This window comes from Sus scrofa, chromosome 1, assembly GCF_000003025.6.
Source record: "Sus scrofa isolate TJ Tabasco breed Duroc chromosome 1, Sscrofa11.1, whole genome shotgun sequence".
Taxonomy (NCBI): domain Eukaryota; kingdom Metazoa; phylum Chordata; class Mammalia; order Artiodactyla; family Suidae; genus Sus; species Sus scrofa.
The window spans coordinates 33,263,594-33,285,410 of record NC_010443.5 but is presented as its reverse complement, the minus strand read 5'-3'; the positions used below and the strand labels follow the sequence as shown (position 1 = coordinate 33,285,410).

At 41.1% G+C, this 21,817-nt stretch overlaps 1 protein-coding gene across 13 annotated transcripts in view; it reads left to right on the top strand.

Moving 5' to 3' along the window:
• Window positions 1-21,817, top strand: part of L3MBTL3 (l(3)mbt-like 3 (Drosophila)) — a 121,183-nt gene that overhangs the window by 34,067 nt on the left and 65,299 nt on the right. For 11 of the 13 annotated variants that reach the window (XM_021088384.1, XM_021088410.1, XM_005659198.3 and 8 more), the window contains 7 exons: window positions 953-1,085; window positions 2,912-2,996; window positions 4,570-4,661; window positions 6,819-6,923; window positions 9,104-9,239; window positions 11,053-11,144; window positions 13,926-14,077. In XM_021088384.1, coding sequence (XP_020944043.1) covers window positions 953-1,085; window positions 2,912-2,996; window positions 4,570-4,661; window positions 6,819-6,923; window positions 9,104-9,239; window positions 11,053-11,144; window positions 13,926-14,077 — 795 coding nt within the window. The remainder of the gene's footprint in view (window positions 1-952; window positions 1,086-2,911; window positions 2,997-4,569; window positions 4,662-6,818; window positions 6,924-9,103; window positions 9,240-11,052; window positions 11,145-13,925; window positions 14,078-21,817) is intronic. The other 2 variants (XM_003121202.6, XM_003121201.6) reach the window with 1 other exon arrangement.

Here is a 21,817-nt window from a genome sequence, read left to right as displayed (position 1 = left end):
GCACAGGCTCGGGAATTGTCTGTTTTTGTTGGCCAACTGATATTTTACAAAGTTACACTTGGCTTTTAGCAGTTGGACTTGGCATTCTTAATAATTGCTCTATCCTTGCTTTAAATTTGCCCCAAAGGCTAGAATATCTCTAATAATTGATTCTTCCTATTCTTTTTTTTTAATTGGCTGCATGCTCAGCATATGAAGGTTCCTGGGGCAGGGACTGAATCCTAGTTGCAGCTGCGACCAGTGCTACAGCTGTGATAGTGCCAGATCTTTTATCCCACTGTACCGGGCACGGTCTCAAACTGGCACCTCTGCAGCAACCCAAGCTGCCGCAGTCAGATTGTTTTTTATGGCCACATCTGCAGCATATGGGCGTTCCCAGGCTAGAGATCGAATAAGAGCTGCAGCTGCTGGCCTGCGCCACAGCCACAGCAACAAAGGATCCAAGTTGCATTTGCAACCTATGACACAGCAGGGCAATGTTGGATACTTAACCCACTGAGTAAGGCCAGGGATCGAACCCGTATCCTCACCAAGACCACGTCTGGTTCTTAACCCTCTGAGCCACAATGGGAACTCCTGTAGTCAGAGTCTTAACCCACCGTGCCACAGCAAGAACTCAACAATTGACTCTTTTATCAGTATGGGTGGCAGCTGTGAAAGACAAATTACATTTTATTTAAATTCGTTAGAACCTGTTTCACATGTAGTGCTTGTCCCCTTTAAAAATTATATCATTAATTATGTAATTATAATAATACATAAGCTAATTGCCACTTTCTGCCCTGACAGCTGTATATATGACAATGGTTTGAGGTGTTTCTTATCAATAGTTTAATACATACACATTTTCCTACTGGTTAAGATTTTTTAAAATAATTTTCGCATTGCTAATCAATGTATAGATAGTTGATGGGTATTGTTTCCTGTCACTCTTCTGGGTTTATAAATACAGCAGAGATCTGAAAGAAGAGAGGGACGTGGGAGAAGACAACGAGGAGGAAGATCCTAAGTGTAGTCGGAAGAAAAAGCCAAAATTATCTCTGAAAGCTGACTCCAAGGAGGAAGAAGAGCGCGATGATGAGATGGTTGGTACCCACAGGGCTGCTCCTTAAGTGGGTAGCGCCATGGTCCAAGGCATTGGCTCTGGAACCAGTTACCCAAGTTCAAATGCTGGTTCTGTGACTTTGTGTTACCATCGGCAAGTTACCCACCTACCCTCTCTGTGTGTCACTGTCCCCATCTCAAAATGGGAATAATAAATGGTAGTACCCCCCGCCTCAGGGTAAAGAAGTAGGATGTCCTGGAATTTACAGCTGGAATGAGAGAGGCAACAGCAGAAGCTTCAGTTTGTAAATGAATTTTAAATTCCTCTTGACAGCAAAATGCCAATCCCGTTTTGGAAAATCATAGACAGATCTCATAAAACTATGTGAGTAGGTAGAAAATAGCAAATAAATGTCAGGTATATTTGGAGAAAACTAATTCAGAATGTGCTAATTAAAATAGAAACATGTCATCTGTAAAGTATTATGAATAGCTCTATATGAAAAGGGAATTTTAAGGTCTCAACACATTTTCCTGGCCATCACTATTGAGTAGCAATCATTGGCCAGTTCGCTAGTCCCGGAGCTAGGAATGCAGGAATGGATGAGACAGTGGAAGGAGGGGTCTCTGTCTCAGGGATGTTACATTCTTGTTAAGGGGACGTGTAATAAACTAAACAAGGTGAATATCAGCCTATGCTGAGAATGACAATAGAGTATTAAGATTATCTGACTGCTTTATTTTGGGTAATCAGGGATGCCTCCCAGGGAGGGTGGCTTGGATAATTGTGATTTGAATAATAAGCAGGATCCTGACATAAAGTTAAGAGAGGAGTCCCCTGGGGCAATGGAAATGCTAGAGAAGAGACCTTCAGCTAAGATTATGTGTAGCATGCTTTTGCTTAAGGAAATAAAGATAACAACAGGTCCTTGAGCCTTGAGGGTCAGGGGGAGGGGAGTAAGATGAAGCTGAAGGGTTCTGTGCCGTCCAGTGCTTTAGGGCAACCCAGTGGGGTTTTATTCTAGGGTGGTGGAAAACCATTGGCAAGTTGAAGGCAAGGGGAATACTTTGCTATAATTAATGTGTTAAAATGATCACTCAAGTTTTGCCATGTGAGAGCAAGAGTGGAAACAGAAGCCCAATTAGGAGTTGATTGCAGTGGACTAATTGAGAGGGCTCTGTAAGACAGCAGTCAGTGGATTGGAGGTAGATCCTCCTGTAGAGTTGTCAGGGTGTGTGAGGGAAAGAGAAGAATCAGAGATAACGCCTAGATTTTTGGCTTGAACTGGTGCCTGGGTAATCATGCCATTTGTTGAGAATAGGAAGGCCCAGGTGGAGGAGAGGATCCTTTGGCCGTCCTGACTTGGAGATGCTTGTTAGACCCCCAGGGGAAGATCCCAAGTAGGCACCTGGATACTTGAATGTGGAGTCAGGTAAGAGGTCAGGGCTAGAGATATGGATTGGGGATATTTAGCAGACAGATGATCTGTGAAACCCAGGGAGAGTGATTAGATAAAGAAGGAAAGGGCCCTGGATTTCAGGGGCCACCAGCCAGGGGACTGGGAAAGCGGAGCCAGGGAGGTACCAGGGAAACCAAAATAGAGTGGTCAGGGAGCTGAAAGAAGAAAGTATTTCAAGGAGGTGGGAGCAGTATCTGTACTATAACAGAGTGTAATTCTTAGACATGTTCTTATTTTGTAAGGATCTCCGGCCAAAAGCAACACAGTTCTCAAATGACTTTCTTCAAAAGTTATGAAGTGAAATTGAAGAACAGTACCAAAAAGAAAAGCTTTCTGACAGCTCTCTAACTTCTCACTGGTGCCAATACGAGCTTTTAAAAGTCATAAACTTATCTTCCTCATTGTAGGAGAACAAACAAGATGGACGAATCCTGAGGGGTTCGCAGAGAGCCAGAAGGAAAAGACGAGGTGATGCGGCCGTATTAAAGCAGGGTGAGTTGATGCCAGGAAGGTTCTTATCCTGTAGCTTGTGCAATTGAAAATATTTCATACAGGTAGATGTTTCAGTCTTGATTGTAGTGCACACTGTGGCAGGTAAGTACTGTTTGGGGGTTTTCTTTGATTAAACTATGTCAATAAAAATTAGAGTTTAGAAATAGATAAGGGGGGACAGCGGAAATTAGCAACTTTCCAGTAGGGTCAGGGGAAACTCGAGACCGTTTTCCATCATTTCTTTTTCCATCTGGTAGAGTTCTTCTACTTTTGCACTTTTACAAAAACCTCTGTTCTCATTCATTTCCTATGATCGTAGATTTTTAACGTTTCCTCTCAACTGTAACCCCTGACATGGTATGTTTTTTTTCTTCCTTTGTTCCTCAAGCAACACTGCATTTTTATGAGGCATCTAGTCCTCAGGTCCTGCCCTTCAGTACTGGGTGGATGAACTCACTGCCTTTTTTCCTCGGGACCTTGGCTCATCTCCACAGAAGCCTCCATGTGCCTCGCTAGGGCTGCATCCCAAGGACGTGCCACATCTGCCTGGCCCACGCTCCGTGTGAGGTCACTGTGCTTGGCGCAGTCCCACTCCTATCTGCCAGTCCCCTCACCCCTACAAATCAGGGCCTGAACCCAGTGCCCTTCTTCAGGGCTCGGATGCAGTCCTTGCTCATTCGGCCCTTAATTCCTCAAAAGGAGTTTGAGATCGCTCTCCCTGTGTCAGGCACACAGCCTAATCTTTACACTTGGGGGGAGATGACCTGTCTTACGTCACTGCCATCAGCGGGAGTAAATCCTCAGTTACTCCGCACTCTGCCTCAAAAAGGTCTTTATCTTTTCTCTCCTGTCCCCTTTGTTTCTGCTCTCAGGGCTCCGGTCCTTCTGAGATCTTGTTCCTTCAATTATTTCCCCTCTTAGATCTTCCTTTTTTTTTTTTTTTCCTCTTCCTGAGCTTCATCATTTCCTGTTCGAAGTTCATTCCCCAAATATGTTTTCCCCAGTTTTATACCCATCAAGCCATTATACTCTTTCTTTCATTTGGATTTTTTTTTTTTTGTCAAATTAGTCCCCAATAAAATTGCTATTAGCTGAATCCCTATCTTTGTCATTTATATATTCTTACGCTGCTTAAAATTTGGCCCTCGATGCATTTTTTTTCCCCTCTTCTCTAGGATCAGCAGCCAATCCCTAACCTCTCAGAACATTGGCCTTTTCTTGGTCCTCAACTTCTTGATCCCTTAGGAAGAAATTTTTGTTCGTCCTGCTTCTAGAAGATTTTACTTCCTGTAGCCTCCATGACACTGTTCTATCTTGGCTTCCTCCTATAGCTTCCTCATTTACTCCAAGTTCTTCTGCTCCTTTCTTCTGCACTCGTGTCTGGGTATACACACAGCTCACTTCTTTGCTCTCATTCCTTGGGAAGAGGAGCCAGGAAAAGAAGATTGAGAAATACAAGCCATGGAAATAAGAGAAGAGCCAGGCCCCAGAGAGTTAGGGAAATGAGAGGGTCTATCCCTCTGATTTCCTCGTTTTGGAAATTTCGGTCATTTTAGTCTTACTTGCCTTTCAGGTTTGCCTCCTAAGGGAAAGAAAGCTTGGTGCTGGGCCTCCTACCTGGAAGAGGAAAAAGCTGTGGCTGTGCCGGCAAAGCTGTTCAAGGAGGTATGGGCCCTTCTAGAAAGCATTGTCTGTAAGGCTGAAGGAATTGGAATGCTGATTGGGACTCAGTATTGGTGTTTCTCCTCCCTCTTTAGGAAATGACTTGGGATAATTTCTCAAACATGCCATTTATCATTTGTGAAGGGAGACCTCCGAGGACAGCGTGCGTTATATACACACACTATCCTCAGTGCTGCACGCATGCACACGCACGTGCATGCACGCTCTTTTCTCTTAACGTTTACCAGGCTTTCACACGTCAATTTTAAGAGGGACCATTCTATTACTACTGAAAAACTAGCAGATAAAGAAAAACTGGCATGAAATTTCATGTCCACATCATGGCTTTGTGAGAATAAAAATGAGTTGCTGAGGTTTATGTAATACCACAACAGAGCATCTAAAAACAAGTTACTATATTAACTACCCTAGAAATATTTCATCGCAAGTGATTTGAAGTCGGTAAAAAAAAAAGTTCTGAGTAGGAGCTGCTGCCCCTGGGCTAAAGGAGGGTCAGTAAACTTTTTTTGTAAATGGCAATAAAAAATCCTGTAGGCTTTGCGGGGCATGTGACCTCAGTTCTAACAACTCATCTCTGTTCTTGTGGTGAAAGCAGCCATAGATGATATAGAAATGAGTGAACAGGGCTGTATGCCAGTAGAACTTTATTTACAAAAGCAGGTGGTGGGCCCGATGGGACCCATAGACTGTATGGTTTATATGATTTAATTATATCTAATCACAGTATGTAATAAACCTAACATCGATACTTTGTTATATATGTATGAACACAGTTTTTAAGTGGTGAACAGTAAATGTTGAGATGATTGCATCTATATTGAGAACATTCAATTTAAATATAGTAGTAGTTGCTTATGACTTATTCTGTATAATTTCTGCAGCTTTGGTCCTCTTCAGAATGGATGTTTTGCCCTTAAAAAAAAAAAGTTTAAATATCGCTAATTACTTGAATCAGTAATGCATTCGTATGATTCAAAATATGAAAGTGCAGAGTTCCCGTCGTGGTGCAGCAGAAACGAATCTGACTAGGAACCATGAGGTTGCGCGTTTGGTCCCTGGCCTTGCTCAGTGGGTTTAGGATCAGGCGTTGCTGTGAACTGTGGTGTAGGTTGCAGATGCGACTCAGATCCTGCATTGCTGTGGCTGTGGTGTAGGCCGGCAGCTACAGCTCCAATTAGACCCCTAGCCTGAGAACCTCCATATGCTGTGGGAGCGGCCCTTTTCTAGGCAAAAAAAAAAAAAAAAAGGCAAAATATGAAAGTGCTCTAAGAAACTTAAGTGTACCTGTAAGCAATATGTAGACACGAATCCTCCCTTTCCTGTCTTGAACCAAATGGATACCGTATGTCATATACTGTTTTGGACTTTGCTTTTTGGTCTAACTTAGTTTGGAGATTATTCCATCTCAGTTCATGTACTCCCTTCATCTGTCTTTCATACTGATACATGGGAGACCATATTCTCTTTTTAACATAATCATGTAAGCTGCTTCCTGTGATTAATGTATATGTCATATATATGCATCATATATATCACAGGCATATGGCACACACATAGATGTGTCAGTCAATAGGAATCAACTTAGAATGGAACAGACCTAAGATGAAATACTCTATCTATCCATGGACTGTATGATGTACAAGAATCTTCTGCTAAGTACATGTTTTAGTGAATAACCTTGTACACTTCCCATTTTGCACATGTGTGGGTATCCCTGTTCGATAATTTCCTAGGATTAGAATTGCCAAGTCAAAGAGAATGTTCTTTTTTATAGTATCATGAGATTACTAGCAGTTGTACAAGTTTATAGCTTACTTGCGACGTGTGTGCCTGTCTCTTTCCCTAGAGACACTTGGCCAGTGCAGTGTTACCACACTTTTTGATCTTTACCAATCTGATGGGTGAAATATATTGTATTGTAATTTTACTTTGTGTGACTCTTATGAGTGAGGTTGAACATCTTTTCAAACAGGTAACATTTGAATTTCTTTTTTTGTCACTTGTTTAGAGTCTTTTCCTCTTTTTCCATGGGGTGATTCCGTGACCCTTTTGGATTTGTCGGAGTTGTTTGTGTATGCCATTATATAGTGTTTAAGAATGGTGATCACTCACTAAAACTGCCGTCATTTTGCATTTTAGTATCAGTCTTTTCCATATAACAAAAATGGGTTTAAAGTTGGCATGAAGTTAGAAGGTGTGGACCCTGAGCATCAGTCTGTGTACTGCGTCCTCACTGTGGCCGAGGTAAGCTTTGCCTCATCTTTATTTTAAAATAAAGTAGTGATTATAGAGTTTTAATACTGGGAAAAAGTGCCATTTGTTGAGTGCTTACTTTATGCCAGGCGTGATGCTTAGGAAGGCTTCAGAGGGAAGAGCCAGATGTGTCTTTGAGGCAGGAGGTGGAGGACAGAGGAGGTTGTTCACCAAAGGGTTCCTGAGGGCATAAGGTGCAAGGGAGAGATTCTGGGGAGCAGAGGGAAGGGGATTAAGGGGGCAAAGACTTGGGCAGTATGACCTCGAGGGTTTGGAGGGACAGATTACTAAAGGGGCTTGTTTCTTAGGCATTGACCAGACACAACTGAGTGTGAGGCCGGCTGGTCTACCTCGTTCCAAGGCTTGTAAGAGAAATAGCCACTGAGATCCTTGGCATGGGGTGGAGGCGGGGTAGGGGGCATGGGATGGATTGGGGTAGGGGCACGGAGTGGATTGGGGGACGGGCACGGGCTGGCCATTAGGTAGCGACATAGGGCAGCCACTTACCCTTCTCGAGAGATTGTGCTTCTAGGGTGCCACTCAACTCTGTGGTGGGGACTCTAACCTCTCTGGGGGGAGTCATTTTAAGTTTATACATGTACAACGTCAGTGCATTCTCTTTGGAAAAATACTAATATGTAAGTAGAATATAAAAAATTCAGAGTTCCCGTTGTGGCTCAGCCGTAACAAACCTGCCTAGTATCCATGAGGATGTGGGTTGGATCCCTGGCCCTGCTCTGTGGGTTAAAAATCCAGTGTTGCTGTGAAGGTTGCAGATGCGACTTGGGTCTGGCATTGCTATGGCTGCGGTGTAGGCTGGCAGCTGCAGCTCTGATTTGACCCCCTACCCTGGGAACTTCCATATGCCATGGGTGTGGCCCTGAAAAGCAAAAAACCAAAAAACAAAAAAACCATCATTCCCTTTTTGTCTCTCCTTTCCCATTTCTCTAAATAAATCACTGTTGATAGATGTCAGATATCTGACATCTATCCTTCCAGACTTTTTTTTACTGTGAATTTGCATATGTATGTGTACAAATGGGTGTATTTAAATACATATACTTGTGTGGGAGGGTGTCCATGTGTGTATTTATATACGTATGTTTGTATGTGCATATATGTATATGTGTGCACACGTATAATAACATGTATGTATGCCAACCCAAACATCCATACATAAATATACACATGGACTCACATATACAGAATCTTTCTCATAAACTGACCCACCTTGTAAGTTTATTCTGCCACTTGAATTTTAGCAACATGACTTAGAGAACTTTGCATGGCAGCAACTATATAGCTACGTGATTGCTTTGGGATTGTGAGTTGCCCTGGCTCTGGGCTCTAATCCTAGGCTTCTTGTTCAGACTTCGCTGCAAGGTGCCCTGGAGTGGTTAGTGGTCTGGTGTGGTGGGTGGTTCCCCTTGAGCACACCTCCTGTGCAAGTGGGAAGGAGATTGAGAGGCTGAACTTCTGAGAGCCCAGTGCCAAGCATGACCCAGCTGAGCCTCCATAAACCCATGTGACCTTTTAACTTAGAACTTCCTCAAGTGGGGCCCTCATTTAGGCTGTGTGTGGTCTCAGCCTTTGATGTGCATTCCGCAGAGTGAGTTCTCATTGGATCCCAGGGAACTTGACTCATCTGAGTGTGAATTGGGAAGGCTTTTTTTTTTTTTTCTTTCTCCCAACTCTGCTGCTGTGGAGGGGAGAAGGTGGTAACCTCTCCCTGTGTCTACACCAGCTTTGGTCCTAGATATGGCTGCCTGGAGCTTTATAAAGGACAGAGCGCCAGCACTGAGTTGGCGCTGGGACCCTGCTGGAGCCATGTACCCTGGGCTTTCGGCTCTCCTTGGGAGCCTGTGCTTGTACAGTGAAGGGAGTGAAGAGAGGACCTGTATCCTTGGGAGAACTGCTCTTCTCCCCAGATCTGTGTGCTCCTGTAGGATGCCAGAACACCCCAGCTCGGCTGCTCCCAATATGATAGCCTCGGCCTTTAGATTTTGTCATTCGTTCCCTTGTTTTTGTGGCTATTAACAAGATGCTTCGATTAATGTAACCCGTATCATACTTGATGTGCATGTTAATTTATTTTTGTTCATGTGCACAAATATTCTGGGCTTTTTGTTTTTTTGTTTTGTTTCTTAATCAACCTCCTTTACCCATTTCAGGTTTGTGGATACCGGATAAAGCTGCACTTTGATGGGTACTCTGATTGTTATGACTTCTGGGTAAATGCAGACGCTCTAGATATCCACCCAGTTGGGTGGTGTGAGAAAACTGGCCATAAGCTCCATCCTCCGAAAGGTATTGCCACTTTTTAATTTCACATTTTACATTCTGAAAACACTTATTTTCTTATATTTAATTTAGATTTTTAAGAATTCAGACTTTATGGTTATTCTGGTGGGCCCAAATGTAGGTTTATTGTCCATGATGAAAAATATTAATTAAAGTGAAAGAAGTTTTAAAAATAGAATCCTACCTAAGAGAATAAACTATGTCCATTTTTTATTTGCATGTAATATGACATTTACATGATACTTAATTTTAACTACAAATTCAAGCTACGTATTTCCATTTCATACACAGTCATACATAGATAGACATTCATGGAATAACTGATTTGAAACATTAGTTCTAACCTGTTTATTTAAGTGTATTTACTAATATTTCAATAAATAGAAAATCTTGAGAAATTATGTGTTAAACATACATATTTAATTTTTTAAGAGATTGGGAAGGAGAATGTAACACTGAAATTGGTTTAAGTGGAGGTTGAGCTGATAGCAATTACTCTTTTATTATTAAATTCTTTATATTACAGTCTGCCAATGATCTTGTCTGTTTAATGTTAACAAAAGATCTAAGAATAACAGATACTGTCTTTTTCAGTTCACCCCTAGTATATTTAATAATATCTTATTTCCTTCCTTTTTGGCTATTCCCTTCAGTATCGTTTGCTTGATGTCAAAGAACTAGGTTACTGGTTTGATGTTTTTGGCCCGTCTTGGGGTTATTGGGTTTTAATGGACAAACTATTCTTTAAGTGAAAAATTAATAGCAGAATGATATTTTCAGATAACTCAAAGAATGAACAAAAAAACAGAAAAGATAAGGATGAAAAAGAAAATCTCTAAGCCATTGTGTAAATTGGTCCCTTATATATGGTGAATTATTAGCTGTTCTTTTCACACCATCTTCTGGACTTTGATGGAATTAGAAGAGAACACTTGAGCAGATAGAATAAAAGAGTCAGTTTCCTTTGTTAAGGAAATGTTGGCTTTACTAACATTAAACATGAAATTGAGAAAATTAAGTCAAGGACATTTCCATTACCGTAATTTGCCAACGTGCTTACTCATCATACGTCTTGAATTGTCATTCTTGTGCTGATAGACCAAACAGATTTTAGCTGTTGTATTACTTTTTTCTCCCCCAGCTTCCCACTTGTTTCTACTTGTTTCTTAAATAGAATGGGTGAGGGAAAAACAAAGAACTTGACTACTCCAGCTCACTGCTGAAGAATTCTACCTAAATAATGGTAGAAATAGTTGGTAATAAAAAGAACTGATTGGAGTTCCTATCGTGGCGCAGTGGTTAACGAATCCAACTAGGAACCATGAGGTTGCGGGTTCGATCCCTGGCCTTGCTCAGTGGGTTAAGGATCTGGCGTTGCCGTGAGCTGTGGTATAGGTTGCAGACACGGCTCAGATCCCACGTTTCTGTGGCTCTGGCGTAGCCTGGTGGCTACAGCTCCGATTGGACCCCTAGCCTGGGAACCTCCATATGCCGTGGGAGAGGCCCAAGAAATGGCAAAAAGACCAAAAAAAAAAAAAAAAAAGAAATGCATCTGACGACAATATGTATTTGCTTCCTTATCCCTTCTCTTTTTGTCCATTACCATTCATTCAGAATTGAAAAATTAATACAATTGGTTGGAAAGAAACACACTATGTGTAAAAATCCATAGTTATAGATTGCGAGTTTAATATCATCTATTTAGAAAGTCACATGATTACTTGATTCTGGCATGTTGGAATTACAGATGAAAGTAGGACTGAAAAGCTAACTGAAATATTTTGATATTTTCCTGTCTGTTTGTATGTGCTTACCCTAGGGTATAAAGAAGAAGAATTTAATTGGCAGACCTATCTCAAGACTTGCAAAGCTCAGGCTGCTCCCAAGTCATTATTTGAAAATCAGAATATAGTAAGTACATCCAAAATACTTTTCCTTTCACAGGAAGTGGCTTTTGAGTGCTTCATCTGATAAATTACAAGTGATAACAAGAAACTATAATAAATTGTATTGCTTTGGTAAATAGAGTGCTCTTATCGTAATTAAACTTTAAAATTAGCTTAACAATCATCACGAATGAGTATCTATTTTACAGCCAGATCATGGCTGTCTTTTTAAATTAAATAATAGACAGCAACATAGTATAGAACCTAGGTATAATTTACATCTGAGGTGCATAAGAAAATTAAATTGACTGGGACATTTTATTGTTATCATCACTTGGTTTTAGAAGGGCTGTTCAGGTGGGATTCACATAATGAGATAAATGTAGCCCCATTCAGATCTGCATGCTGGAGGCTATCACTTAAATCTTCTCTCCAGCTTCTGGCTGTGTTTTACAGTGTAACAGAAGCAAGTCTGGGTGTGTCTGTATGGGTGTGTCTGTATTTTCTGCTTCTTGCCCTGTTTTCCCACTTTCTGTTATGTGTTCTTCTGTGGGCATCTCGGAGGAGGCCTGATACATTGCAGTCCTCTTCCCTGCCCACGTGCTGATCTAATTGCAGATCAGAGAGCAAACAGGTGGAAAAACCGAAACCTCACCTTTATAGCTGATAAAGGCTGGTTGGAGTGCATGCATGGCCTGTATCTACTGACATAAGAACTTCTTGATTCTGAGCCTAAGAGTAAAAGAGGCTTACTGGCCCTTCTCACTCCATCACCCATGCCCAGGAGCACTGGACCAGTACAGACTGCCCTCTTACAGGGCAGAGCTTGCTTCTGTGGCAGCAGAGGGAAACGGTGTGCTCTGTAGGCCGGCTTACTCTGAAAAGTGGGACCTATTCCTCCTTTCAGATTCATAGTCAGGCAACAGCAAGGGAAAGTGTGGAGAGAGACAGTCACGTTTCACTAGGGGTTCCTTCCAAATAAGTATCAGGAGTGAGGAAAAGCCTTCTCAGCTACCCCACATACCCTCTCTTTGGGGAGTGACATTAACCAGGTGTTTTAAGGGCATCTGTCCAATGGCTGAAACATTCTCGAATCAAATTGAACGTAAGTCAGGTTGACTTAGAGGACTGAAGAGGGGTGTGTGTGTGCATTTAGGTAATTAATAGAGATAATGAGCCAGGTTATTATTTTTAAATATCTTAATTGAGAGGATAGCTTAATTGCTGAAATGTAAATACCACCTAGTCAGTCAGCATTCTCTGAGAAGACAAGGGAGGAAGGTCAGCCAGGTGGAAAACTCAGCAGCCTGCTGGCTGTCACTACTCCAGGTTTCTTAATCCTTGTCTGGTTCTCTCATGATGAGTTCAGTCAGGGATTTGATTCATTGCCTTGAACCGTCATCTTAAATTCTGTGCATTGCTAAGACAAAACTTAAATTGTGGGCTCTGCGTTTGGTATCTAAGAGGCAATTAATGTTTCTATTTCTAGAGTCCCCCACCTCAGAATACGCAAGTCTTTATGGTCAGAACACTGATAAGTGATTTCAGGGCTTAAATATATAGTGTCAGTGTCTGTGTAACATTAGTGCCTGATTTAGACAGGACATATCTCTAACATCTTCAGATATATGGTTGTCCACATTTTTGTAATGATAACTATATGATTATAGGAAAAAGAGAGCTAACATCTACTTTGCTTAAAGTAATTAGAATAGTAACTGTATGCTTCCGTTTGGACAGAAGAATTTTTTTTAGAAGGGCAGAAATGACGTGTGTCGTAATTGACATAACCGATATCCAAGTACCTCTCTGAGATTAGGATGTTTTTTTCACGAAAGATTGTGATGAATGTTATTTTGTGGCACCTCAAGCGCTAAACCTTATTGAACTTCTGTTGCCTTAGTTTCACGTCCCAGATGGCTGATAATCTTTGGATTTCCTTATATTACAAACTGTTTTGAATGGCTGTGTGCATTAACAGCCAGTTCTTTTGGTGCTATTGTGAATACTATCTGTATTGTTGAATAGAAGTTGTAATACTTTGTAGCCTTTCATATAGGCAGATGACCTACTTTCAGTAGAGTACTCTTTTGAGAGAATCTTGTCAGAAGTGGGAGTGAACTGACTCATACACATTTTTAACTGAAGTGCATATTTTATGTGGAGTAATTTTCATTGTTAGGTCTGTAATAAAGGAAAAGAAAAACCGAAAGTAACCTATACGGTGGACAAAACTTACGTAGCTAGTATAGTCATCTAAGGTACCAAGACACATGTTAAAATTAATTAAACTGCATGAGGTTGTGGGTGTGTCAGTTTTGAGGTCCACATAGTTAATTGGGGAGTTCCTGTCATGGTGCAGTGGAAATGAATCCAGCTAGAACCATGAGGTTGCAGGTTTGATCCCTGGCCTTGCTCAGTGGGTTAAGGATCTAGCATTGTAGTGAGCTGTAGTGTACGTGGCAGATGCAGCTCGGATCTGGTGTTGATGTGGCTCTGGCATAGGCCAGCAGCTACAGCTCTGATTCGACCCCTAGCCTGGAAACCTCCATGTGCCATGAGTGTGACCCTCAAAAGACAAAAAATAAATAAATAAAAAGACAGCTAGTTAATTGGGTGTAGCAACAGGGCATTTTTATTACTGCTGCTTGTTGGAAAGTAACCCTGCTGTAAAACTGGTACATGATTTTTAAATTCTGTGAATACAGCTGATGGAGGCCAGGCCTTCCAGCAGAAGTGCAGAGAGGGTGCAGGTCCTTGCTGTTAAGTGTGTACTTATCTCTAATTAAATCTGTGTGCTTCATAGACAGTGATCCCATCAGGCTTTCGCGTTGGAATGAAGCTTGAAGCTGTAGACAAAAAGAACCCTGCATTCATCTGTGTTGCTACGGTAACAGATATGGTGGACAATCGTTTCCTGGTACATTTTGACAACTGGGATGAGAGCTATGACTATTGGTGAGACATTTTCCATTGCTGTGTGCTTTTTTAAATTGAGTGTTTATTTAAGTACATTGTTTAAAAACAATAATAATGCAAAAGCTTGTAACGAAAATAACAGTGTTCTGTCCTACTTTTGCATTTCAGATTTTTAACTTTTAACCTGTTCCATATGGCATGGATTTCTAAATAACATCCTTTAATTCCACTTTGTGATTTGTATTTTAGTTGATTTCCTCCTGTGGAAGTGCAGTTCACACCATATTCCCAACATATGCTCACACGTGTAGGCACGCACAGACTCACACTTCCCCCTCATCTGAGGTGTCTGCTCTCTCTCCCTTTTTTTTTGTGGGGGGCGGGGCGCACACCCCTAGCGTCTGGAGGTTCCCAGTCTAGGGGCCAAATAGGAGCTGCAGCTGCCAGCCTACACCACAGCTGCAGCAACATAGTATCCAAGCCACATCTGTGGCCTACGCTACAACTCACGGATCCATAACCCACTGAGCGAGGTCAGGGATCGAACTTGCATCCTCATGGTTACTAGTCAGGTTCTTAGACTGCTGTGCCACAATAGGAACGCCACCTCTCTCGTTTTCAGGAAAATATTTTAATCTTCCTTTCGTATTTTCATGCCCAGTAGAAGTTTAACTATTTACTATTGCTGAATGCAAATGTATTGAGGAATATTGTTTTTAATCCTTATGGTTTTTGGCTAAACTATATAACGTACAACATACTATAAAATTATATAATCACAAAATAATTATAATAAATCCATTAGATTTTGATTAAGCAATTGAAATAATGATTTTCCATATATAATTCATGTTTATCGATGAAACTATAATTCAGTCTCCTGGTGAAAGGCGTTTCTGCACTGTTCACTTCCTTCTGGAGAATGCTTGCAATGAGAAGTGATGTATCTATAAAATGTGGCCTATGTTATGGTATCAAGTGGATGTTAATTTATATAAATGTAGCTCAGTTTCAGGAAAGCTTGTTTGCTGACCTTTTTAGTATGTGTATGTTTAAATATTCAGTAGAGCCATCAGTAATTTCCTTTACTTCTCAAATTGGATTCTTAGGCATCGGTTTTACTTGCATTGTTTTTAAAAAGGAAGAACATTGAAAGTCATTTGTTATTCAGACTTTAAAAGGCTAAATTTGAAAGATCTAAATTATATGTTACATATAGTTTTCACTGATTTTTTTTGGCCATGCCTATGGCATATGGAAGTCCCTGGGCCAGGGATCAAGCCTGTGTCATAGCAGCAACCCAAGCCACTGCAGTGATAATGTCAGATCCTTAACCTGCTGCATCACAAGAGAACTCTCACAGAACTTTTTAAAGTAGATCTATGATCACATCACACAGTCAAGTACTTTTGAATATTTTAGTATGTTTTACCTATCTTTTTTTCTGCAAAGCATAATTTTCCTCGTCGGGTATCTTTTTATTCAGTTTGCAGTCAATGTATATATATTTGTTGTTGTTGTTGTTGTTGTTTTAGGGGTATACTCTTGGCATATGGAAATACCCAGGCTAGGGGTCAAAGCGGAGCTGGAGCTGCTGGCCACAGCCACAGCCACCCCAGATCCTTAACCCACTGAGCGAGACCAGGGATCAGACCCTCATCCTCATGGATACTAGTCAGGTTCTTTACTGCTGAGCCATGATGGAAGCTCCTGCAATCCATTTACTTTTTTTTTTTTTTTTTTGAAACTCAAACCATTTCAAGTGTGTACAAAAGTTAGAATGATAGAGTGACACTCCTGCAGCCATTCCATGCTATCAGCAATTAGCAGATTTTCCCCATCTTGTTTCCTCTGTTTTCCTGCTCCTAAAATCTCAACTCCAGGTTTGTTTTGAAGCAAATTTCAGATATTGTAGCATTACATCTGTGAATATATCTCTTATAAAGGTAAAGATTCTTTTTTTCAAATATATAAAGTTATAAATGCCATAATATCACTGACATACTTAAACATTCTCCCCAACTGCTTTGGTTTTCTTCCTTCCTCCCCCTCTCCCTCCCTCCCTTCCTTCTCCTCCTTCTTTTTGATGATTTTAGGTCCAAATAAGGTGGACCTGTTATGATGGCTTTGAGGTTTCTCTTGATCTCTTTTAGTTTATAGAATCCTATTCCTCCATCGTTTTTTTCCCCCCTCATAGCTTTTATTGAGGAGACCAGATTGTTTGTCCTGTTGGGTCTCATACAGTCTGGATTTGCTGATTGAATCCTCATCAGATTGCTTACCATGTTTTTCTCTTCTTTATACTTTCTGCCAACTGACAGTTTTGTTTCATTGGATCCATATGTATCTTGAGTGAGTGAATAGAGGCGAAAACTGCAGATTTAGAAGTACTGTAATATGTTTGTCCTGAGTGCAGCGTGTCCTCCCTCCTGTGTTGGATGTACTGTGATGATGGCAGTACCAACATGGTGACTGGGATCCAGTCCATTGTTAATAAATGATCCCGTAAAGCACTTGTTAGAATTTGTTGAAATAAAAGCTTTTTGGGGCTTGGGGGGGTGGAGTTTTTGTTTTCATTTGGGTTTTTTTTTTGGGGGGGGGGGCCACACCTGTGGCATATGAAATTTCTCAGGCTAGGGATGGAACCTGTGCCCTAGCAGTGACCTGGGCTGCTGCAGTGACAACGCCAGATCTTTAACCTCCTGAGCCACAGGAAAACGCTGAGAGCTTTTTGTTTTTATTTAAAGTTTTGATTCATTTAGGTAGGTTTTTGTTTTTTTTTTTTCTTTTCTTTTTCTTTATTTCTTTCTCGGACCTCGCCTGTAATATATGGAAGTTCCTAGGCTAGGGGTCGAATTAGAGCTGCAGCTGCTGGCCTATACCACAGCCACAGCAACACCAGTTCTGAACCGAGTCTGCGACCTACTCCACAGCTCATGGCAATGCTGGATCATCCACCCAGTGAGTGAGGCCAAAGATCGAACTGGCATCCTCGTGGATACTAGTCAGGAATCTGCTGAGCCACAGCGGGAACTCCATATTTTTTTAAAGCTTTTGCCTGATTTAAACAAAATGGGTAAATGTTAATTCCAGTTATTTTTGTGGTCTTATAAGTATTACAGGGTTTTAAAGGTTAAGTCGCTTATTTGACATATGTTTCCTTTAAAAACAGTCTACTTAAAAAAGTAATGGGGAAGTCTAGAAGAATTCGTCGCATTTTTCTCTGATGCCAAATACCTAGGAAATAGGAAGTATCCTGGGTTCTTTTTTGAAAAAGTGAAGGAAAATTTGATCTCTTTTATCTCTGATTTTGTACTGTTACAAGCACAAGCTAATTATTTTTAGAGTGGTACATACTTTGAGGATATGCTTACACATCTAACTACTGACATGAAATTATATTTTGTTAATTGTTAGAAAAAGAATACATTGTGTTCTCCTCAATATGCAATTAAGGCAGGTTGAAAATTGCTTAAGTGCACTGGAATTTCTCCAGCCTTTATAAATATTACGTTCTTTGATCTTTGAATTTTGGAATGGTTTTTATCTGTATAGATTACTTACTTAGGTCTGTAATTGAAGTTACAAATTAGATGGCCTTTCCCAATTTAAAATAGTTTGGAAATGAGATTTTTTTTCCTTTGAATTGGATAATGATCTTACCTCTTTTTTACCTTAGTGGGAATTTGAAAGCACATGTGCACACACATACACACACATTTGTGATACTGCCTGTTTAGTTGCAATAAAATATTTCTTCCTTTCAAAAAAGGAATGCCGTATGAGATTTAAATTTATGCAGGAAAAGCCATTGTTAATGAAAGGAAATAGCATATGTATATTAGAATAAAAATTAGTTTACCTCTGGCTTTCCTCTGTGCTTTTGTTATTGTAGTTGATACTGTTTAATTCTGTCCCCTTTTCAATCATGAGACTTAATCCCAAATATCACAGAGTAGTAGAACTAGAAGGCACTTTAAAGGTGGAAGAAGGAAAACCCTGCAGTGAGGGTGCCACCATCCTCCAAGAGCGGCACACGGCCTCTTACCCTCAGGCCCTGGGAAGGAATCCTGCTCTTTAAAAATGTAATGTGGGAGTTCCCATCGTGGCGCAGTGGTTAACGAATCCGACTAGGAACCATGAGGTTGCGGGTTCGATCCCTGCCCTTGCTCAGTGGGTCAAGGTTCCGGCGTTGCCGTGAGCTGTGGTGTAGGTCACAGACGCGGCTCGGATCCTGCGTTGCTGTGGCTCTGGCGTAGGCTGGCAGCTACAGCTCTGATTCGACCCCTAGCCCGGGAACCTCCATATGCCGCAGGAGCGGCCCAAGAAATGGCAAAAAGACAAAAAGACAAATAAATAAATAAATAAATAAATAAATAAATAAAAATGTAATGTGTATGTGACCTTGTCCTTTGGGAGCCGGGAAGGGAAGAGAGCAGGACTTAGGTGACAGTTGAGTACAGTGAGGTTGCTGCCTCAGCCGTCTTTGAGTTTCCATCCGATGTCCCAGTGAGGGAGGTTGAAAAAGCATCCCACAGATCTCTGAAAAGAGAAGCATCGAGTTTGTGACTTAGAGCAGATACGGGGCTGGGATCTTTTATTGATGGTCTCCAAGGGTATTGCAAACTTGTTTGTTTGTTTTTGGAAATAGGGCTCTTTTACATTTATGCATTGAGCATAATAGTAATTTTGTGTCTCCCCAAAATAAGTTGAAAAGCATGCATTGTGTTGTCCGTCTCTGTGAACAGCGTCAAAGTGAACAGTGTCAAAGTGAACAGGTCTGTCGTCCTCCGTTAAGTTTGAGAAGCACCCGGTGATGGGGGTGATGCGTTAGAGAGATGAAAGGGACCTACGCAGTGCTGCTGCACTGCCCTCTGGAGGGGCTCAGGGTCTGGGAATGAGAGAAGCACAACACCCCTGGCTTGACTGCAGGATAGATGGTGGTTAGTGCTTAATTATTAGAACCAATTGCTTGCTATTTATGTTGGCACACAGACAGATGCATGGATGGACTGACTCACTGGAGGGTTCTTGGGGAGATCTTTCTGGGGCCATAGAATTTGAGCTGGACCATGAAGAATGATAGGAATCAGTACTTAGATGTTGGGATGGACTATTCCTGGCCAAGGAAAGGGCTTGCTTATGTGTAAGCCCAGGGGACAAATGGGTGTGTTTGGGGCATGGCAACCAGTGTATTCAGTAAGTGACTTAACTCCTCTAAGCTTTGGTGCCCCCTTTGCAAAATTAATAGTGCTTATCTCATAAGGTGTTGTGAAAATTAAGAGTTCTAGAAATAAAAAGAGAAAAATGTGAGGGAAATTAAGCAGAAAAGTTGGGCCCTGAAGGCAAAAGTGCATCATTGCCTGAGGGGGGTCAACCCCCAGGGAGGGTTTCTTGCACAGGGAGGGTTTTGAGCTTGGTTTTTAGGCTTGAAGGAAGGAAGCCACTGTAGAGGGGCCGTGGAGACATGAGACTGGGACACCAGCTCCCATAGGAGGGGCAAACCTTGGGAAGAAATGACCTCTCCCCTCTCTCAGCCTAGAGAAAATGAGGGCATGAAGGAAAATTGACACGGGGGTAATGAGATGGCACCTCCTTTATCTTTTCCTAGTAGTCACGTGTTAGTGAAAAATCAGGTATTAAGCTTGAAGCACATTACGAATATTGAAAACAGCTACTGATGGGAAATGGGCTTGGAAACGAATTAGGGAGGAAAAGGAGAACTAGACGGTTCCGTGTGATGAGGTCGTAAAACACGGAGTGATGGAGGCCCTGCAGAGAGTTAGCACAGAGTAGAAGCCAGGAAATGGGCACTGGGAATTAAACCCAGGCGTCATGCTTTGGGTTTAGGGAGCGGGAGAGCCAAGTGTACAGTATTTCCGCAAAGAATCGAAACCATCATTGCTTGAAATGAAGACTTGGATATTTTCCTTAAGTAGGCATCTCGAAATGTTCTTGCTTGATTCTGCTGGGATCTGGGGAGCCCAGCGTGGGTGTGTTAGTTTTGTTTAGCTTTTGGCTGTGACCAATAGAACTAGCATCGCTGTTTTTTTTTTTTTTTTCCCCTCCAACCCGAGGGCTTGGCGAAATCACTTAACCTTTCAGTGTTTCAACAAAATGAGGCTCTTAATGTCTGTTCACTTAGCATGCTACTGCAAACATGGATTTTCATGAATTATTATTTCTGTTATTATCTACCAGCCTAGGTCTGATTGGATCTTATCACCTTCATGAATAATTTGCACCTGTGCAGTTTGTGAAGCAGACTTTAAGATTTTTTTTTTTTTTTTGAAATGAAGTTTTTTGATGATATACATAAAAACCCAGAAGAAACAAAGGCAAGGCACAGTGAGCAGCTGTGGGCCAACCTTTTCACTGTTAGTTGTTCCTCATTGTATTTCTTCTTGGTTACATTTCTGCTTTTGAACACTAGATGGGACTAAGAGATGACTTGTGTTTCAGTCGTAACAAGGATTTCACAGCCTTCCAACTTCTGAACGAAGTGGTGTTTATCGAAGGGGTGTGAGTAAACTCGATGAAAATAGTGCTGTTTTTATTTTCTTTACTGAGATGGCTTCCTCATTTATTTTAAATGTGACTTGAATCAATATTTAAATAATCTCGAAACCTTATATAAGCTTCAGGTTTTCCTTACTTGTGGTTTATAGAAAATCCAGTAAAATCAAGGGAGTTAGTAATGTCTAATGCTTTTACTATAATCAGCATGAGCATGACATAGAATTACTTACTAATTGTATTAAATTGGGAAGAAAAAATTAAATAAATGCCATATACTTATTTTTCATTTTTAATGAGTCCTATGTCAATTAACAGCTTTCTCTAAAATAAAATAAAAATTTCCCTAAAATAAAGGCAATACATCATTACTAACAATCCATAACTAAATGATTGTCTAGGGAAAGAATAGTATAACTGGAAATCATGCTCCATAGCTTTGCTTCCACAGCTTGTAACAGAATGTCCCTGAGTATTAAAAAATCTTTTATGAAAATGTGTAGTGTAAGAAATGTACCAGTTTCCTTATGAACTTGACCTACTGTGCAGTGTTTTCCTTTCACATTTCTAAAATAAGGACATACACATCTTACCTATAACCCTATACAGATTAAACAGAATAATCGTGTGTGGGGAGGGTAGGTAGGAAAAAAGTGAATAGAGTAAAAAAGGAAGAAACCTTTAAATGTGTCAAGGTACTTCTACTGAAATGATTTTGAGGAAAATCAGCATTAAGTTGGCTCACCCTGTGTTACTGGTCAGGGCTGTGCACTTGGAAAGGTTGACTTGAAAAGTTTCTTAGAAACTTCTCTGCTTTTGACTACTCGTCAGAGTTTTATATGCCCTGAAACCCAACTCCCTGTTGTCTTCGTGGCTTTCTGCCTTCCAGTTTCCCATCTAGAAGGTTGTGCCGAGATTTCCTGATGGGTCAGGATAGAGTCGACAGACAAGGTTAATGGATCAAGATGCTACCCCTCGGCATCCTTTGTTTTGAACCAACATGTCCCAGACGGAGTTCTGCAGGACACTAGTGTCACCATGATGTCAAAGGCGTTTGCCAAAGCAGTGTTTCCTCGTTAATTATCTTTAGGGAGGGCGAGGGTAAGCAGTTTGAAACTGGATTGTTTATTCAGGCATACCTCGGAGATATTGTGGGTTTGGTTACAAACCACTGCCATCAAGCGAGTCACACCAACTTTTTTATGGTCTCCCAGTGCATGTAAAAGTTATGTTTACACTATACCGTAGTCTATTAAGTGTGCA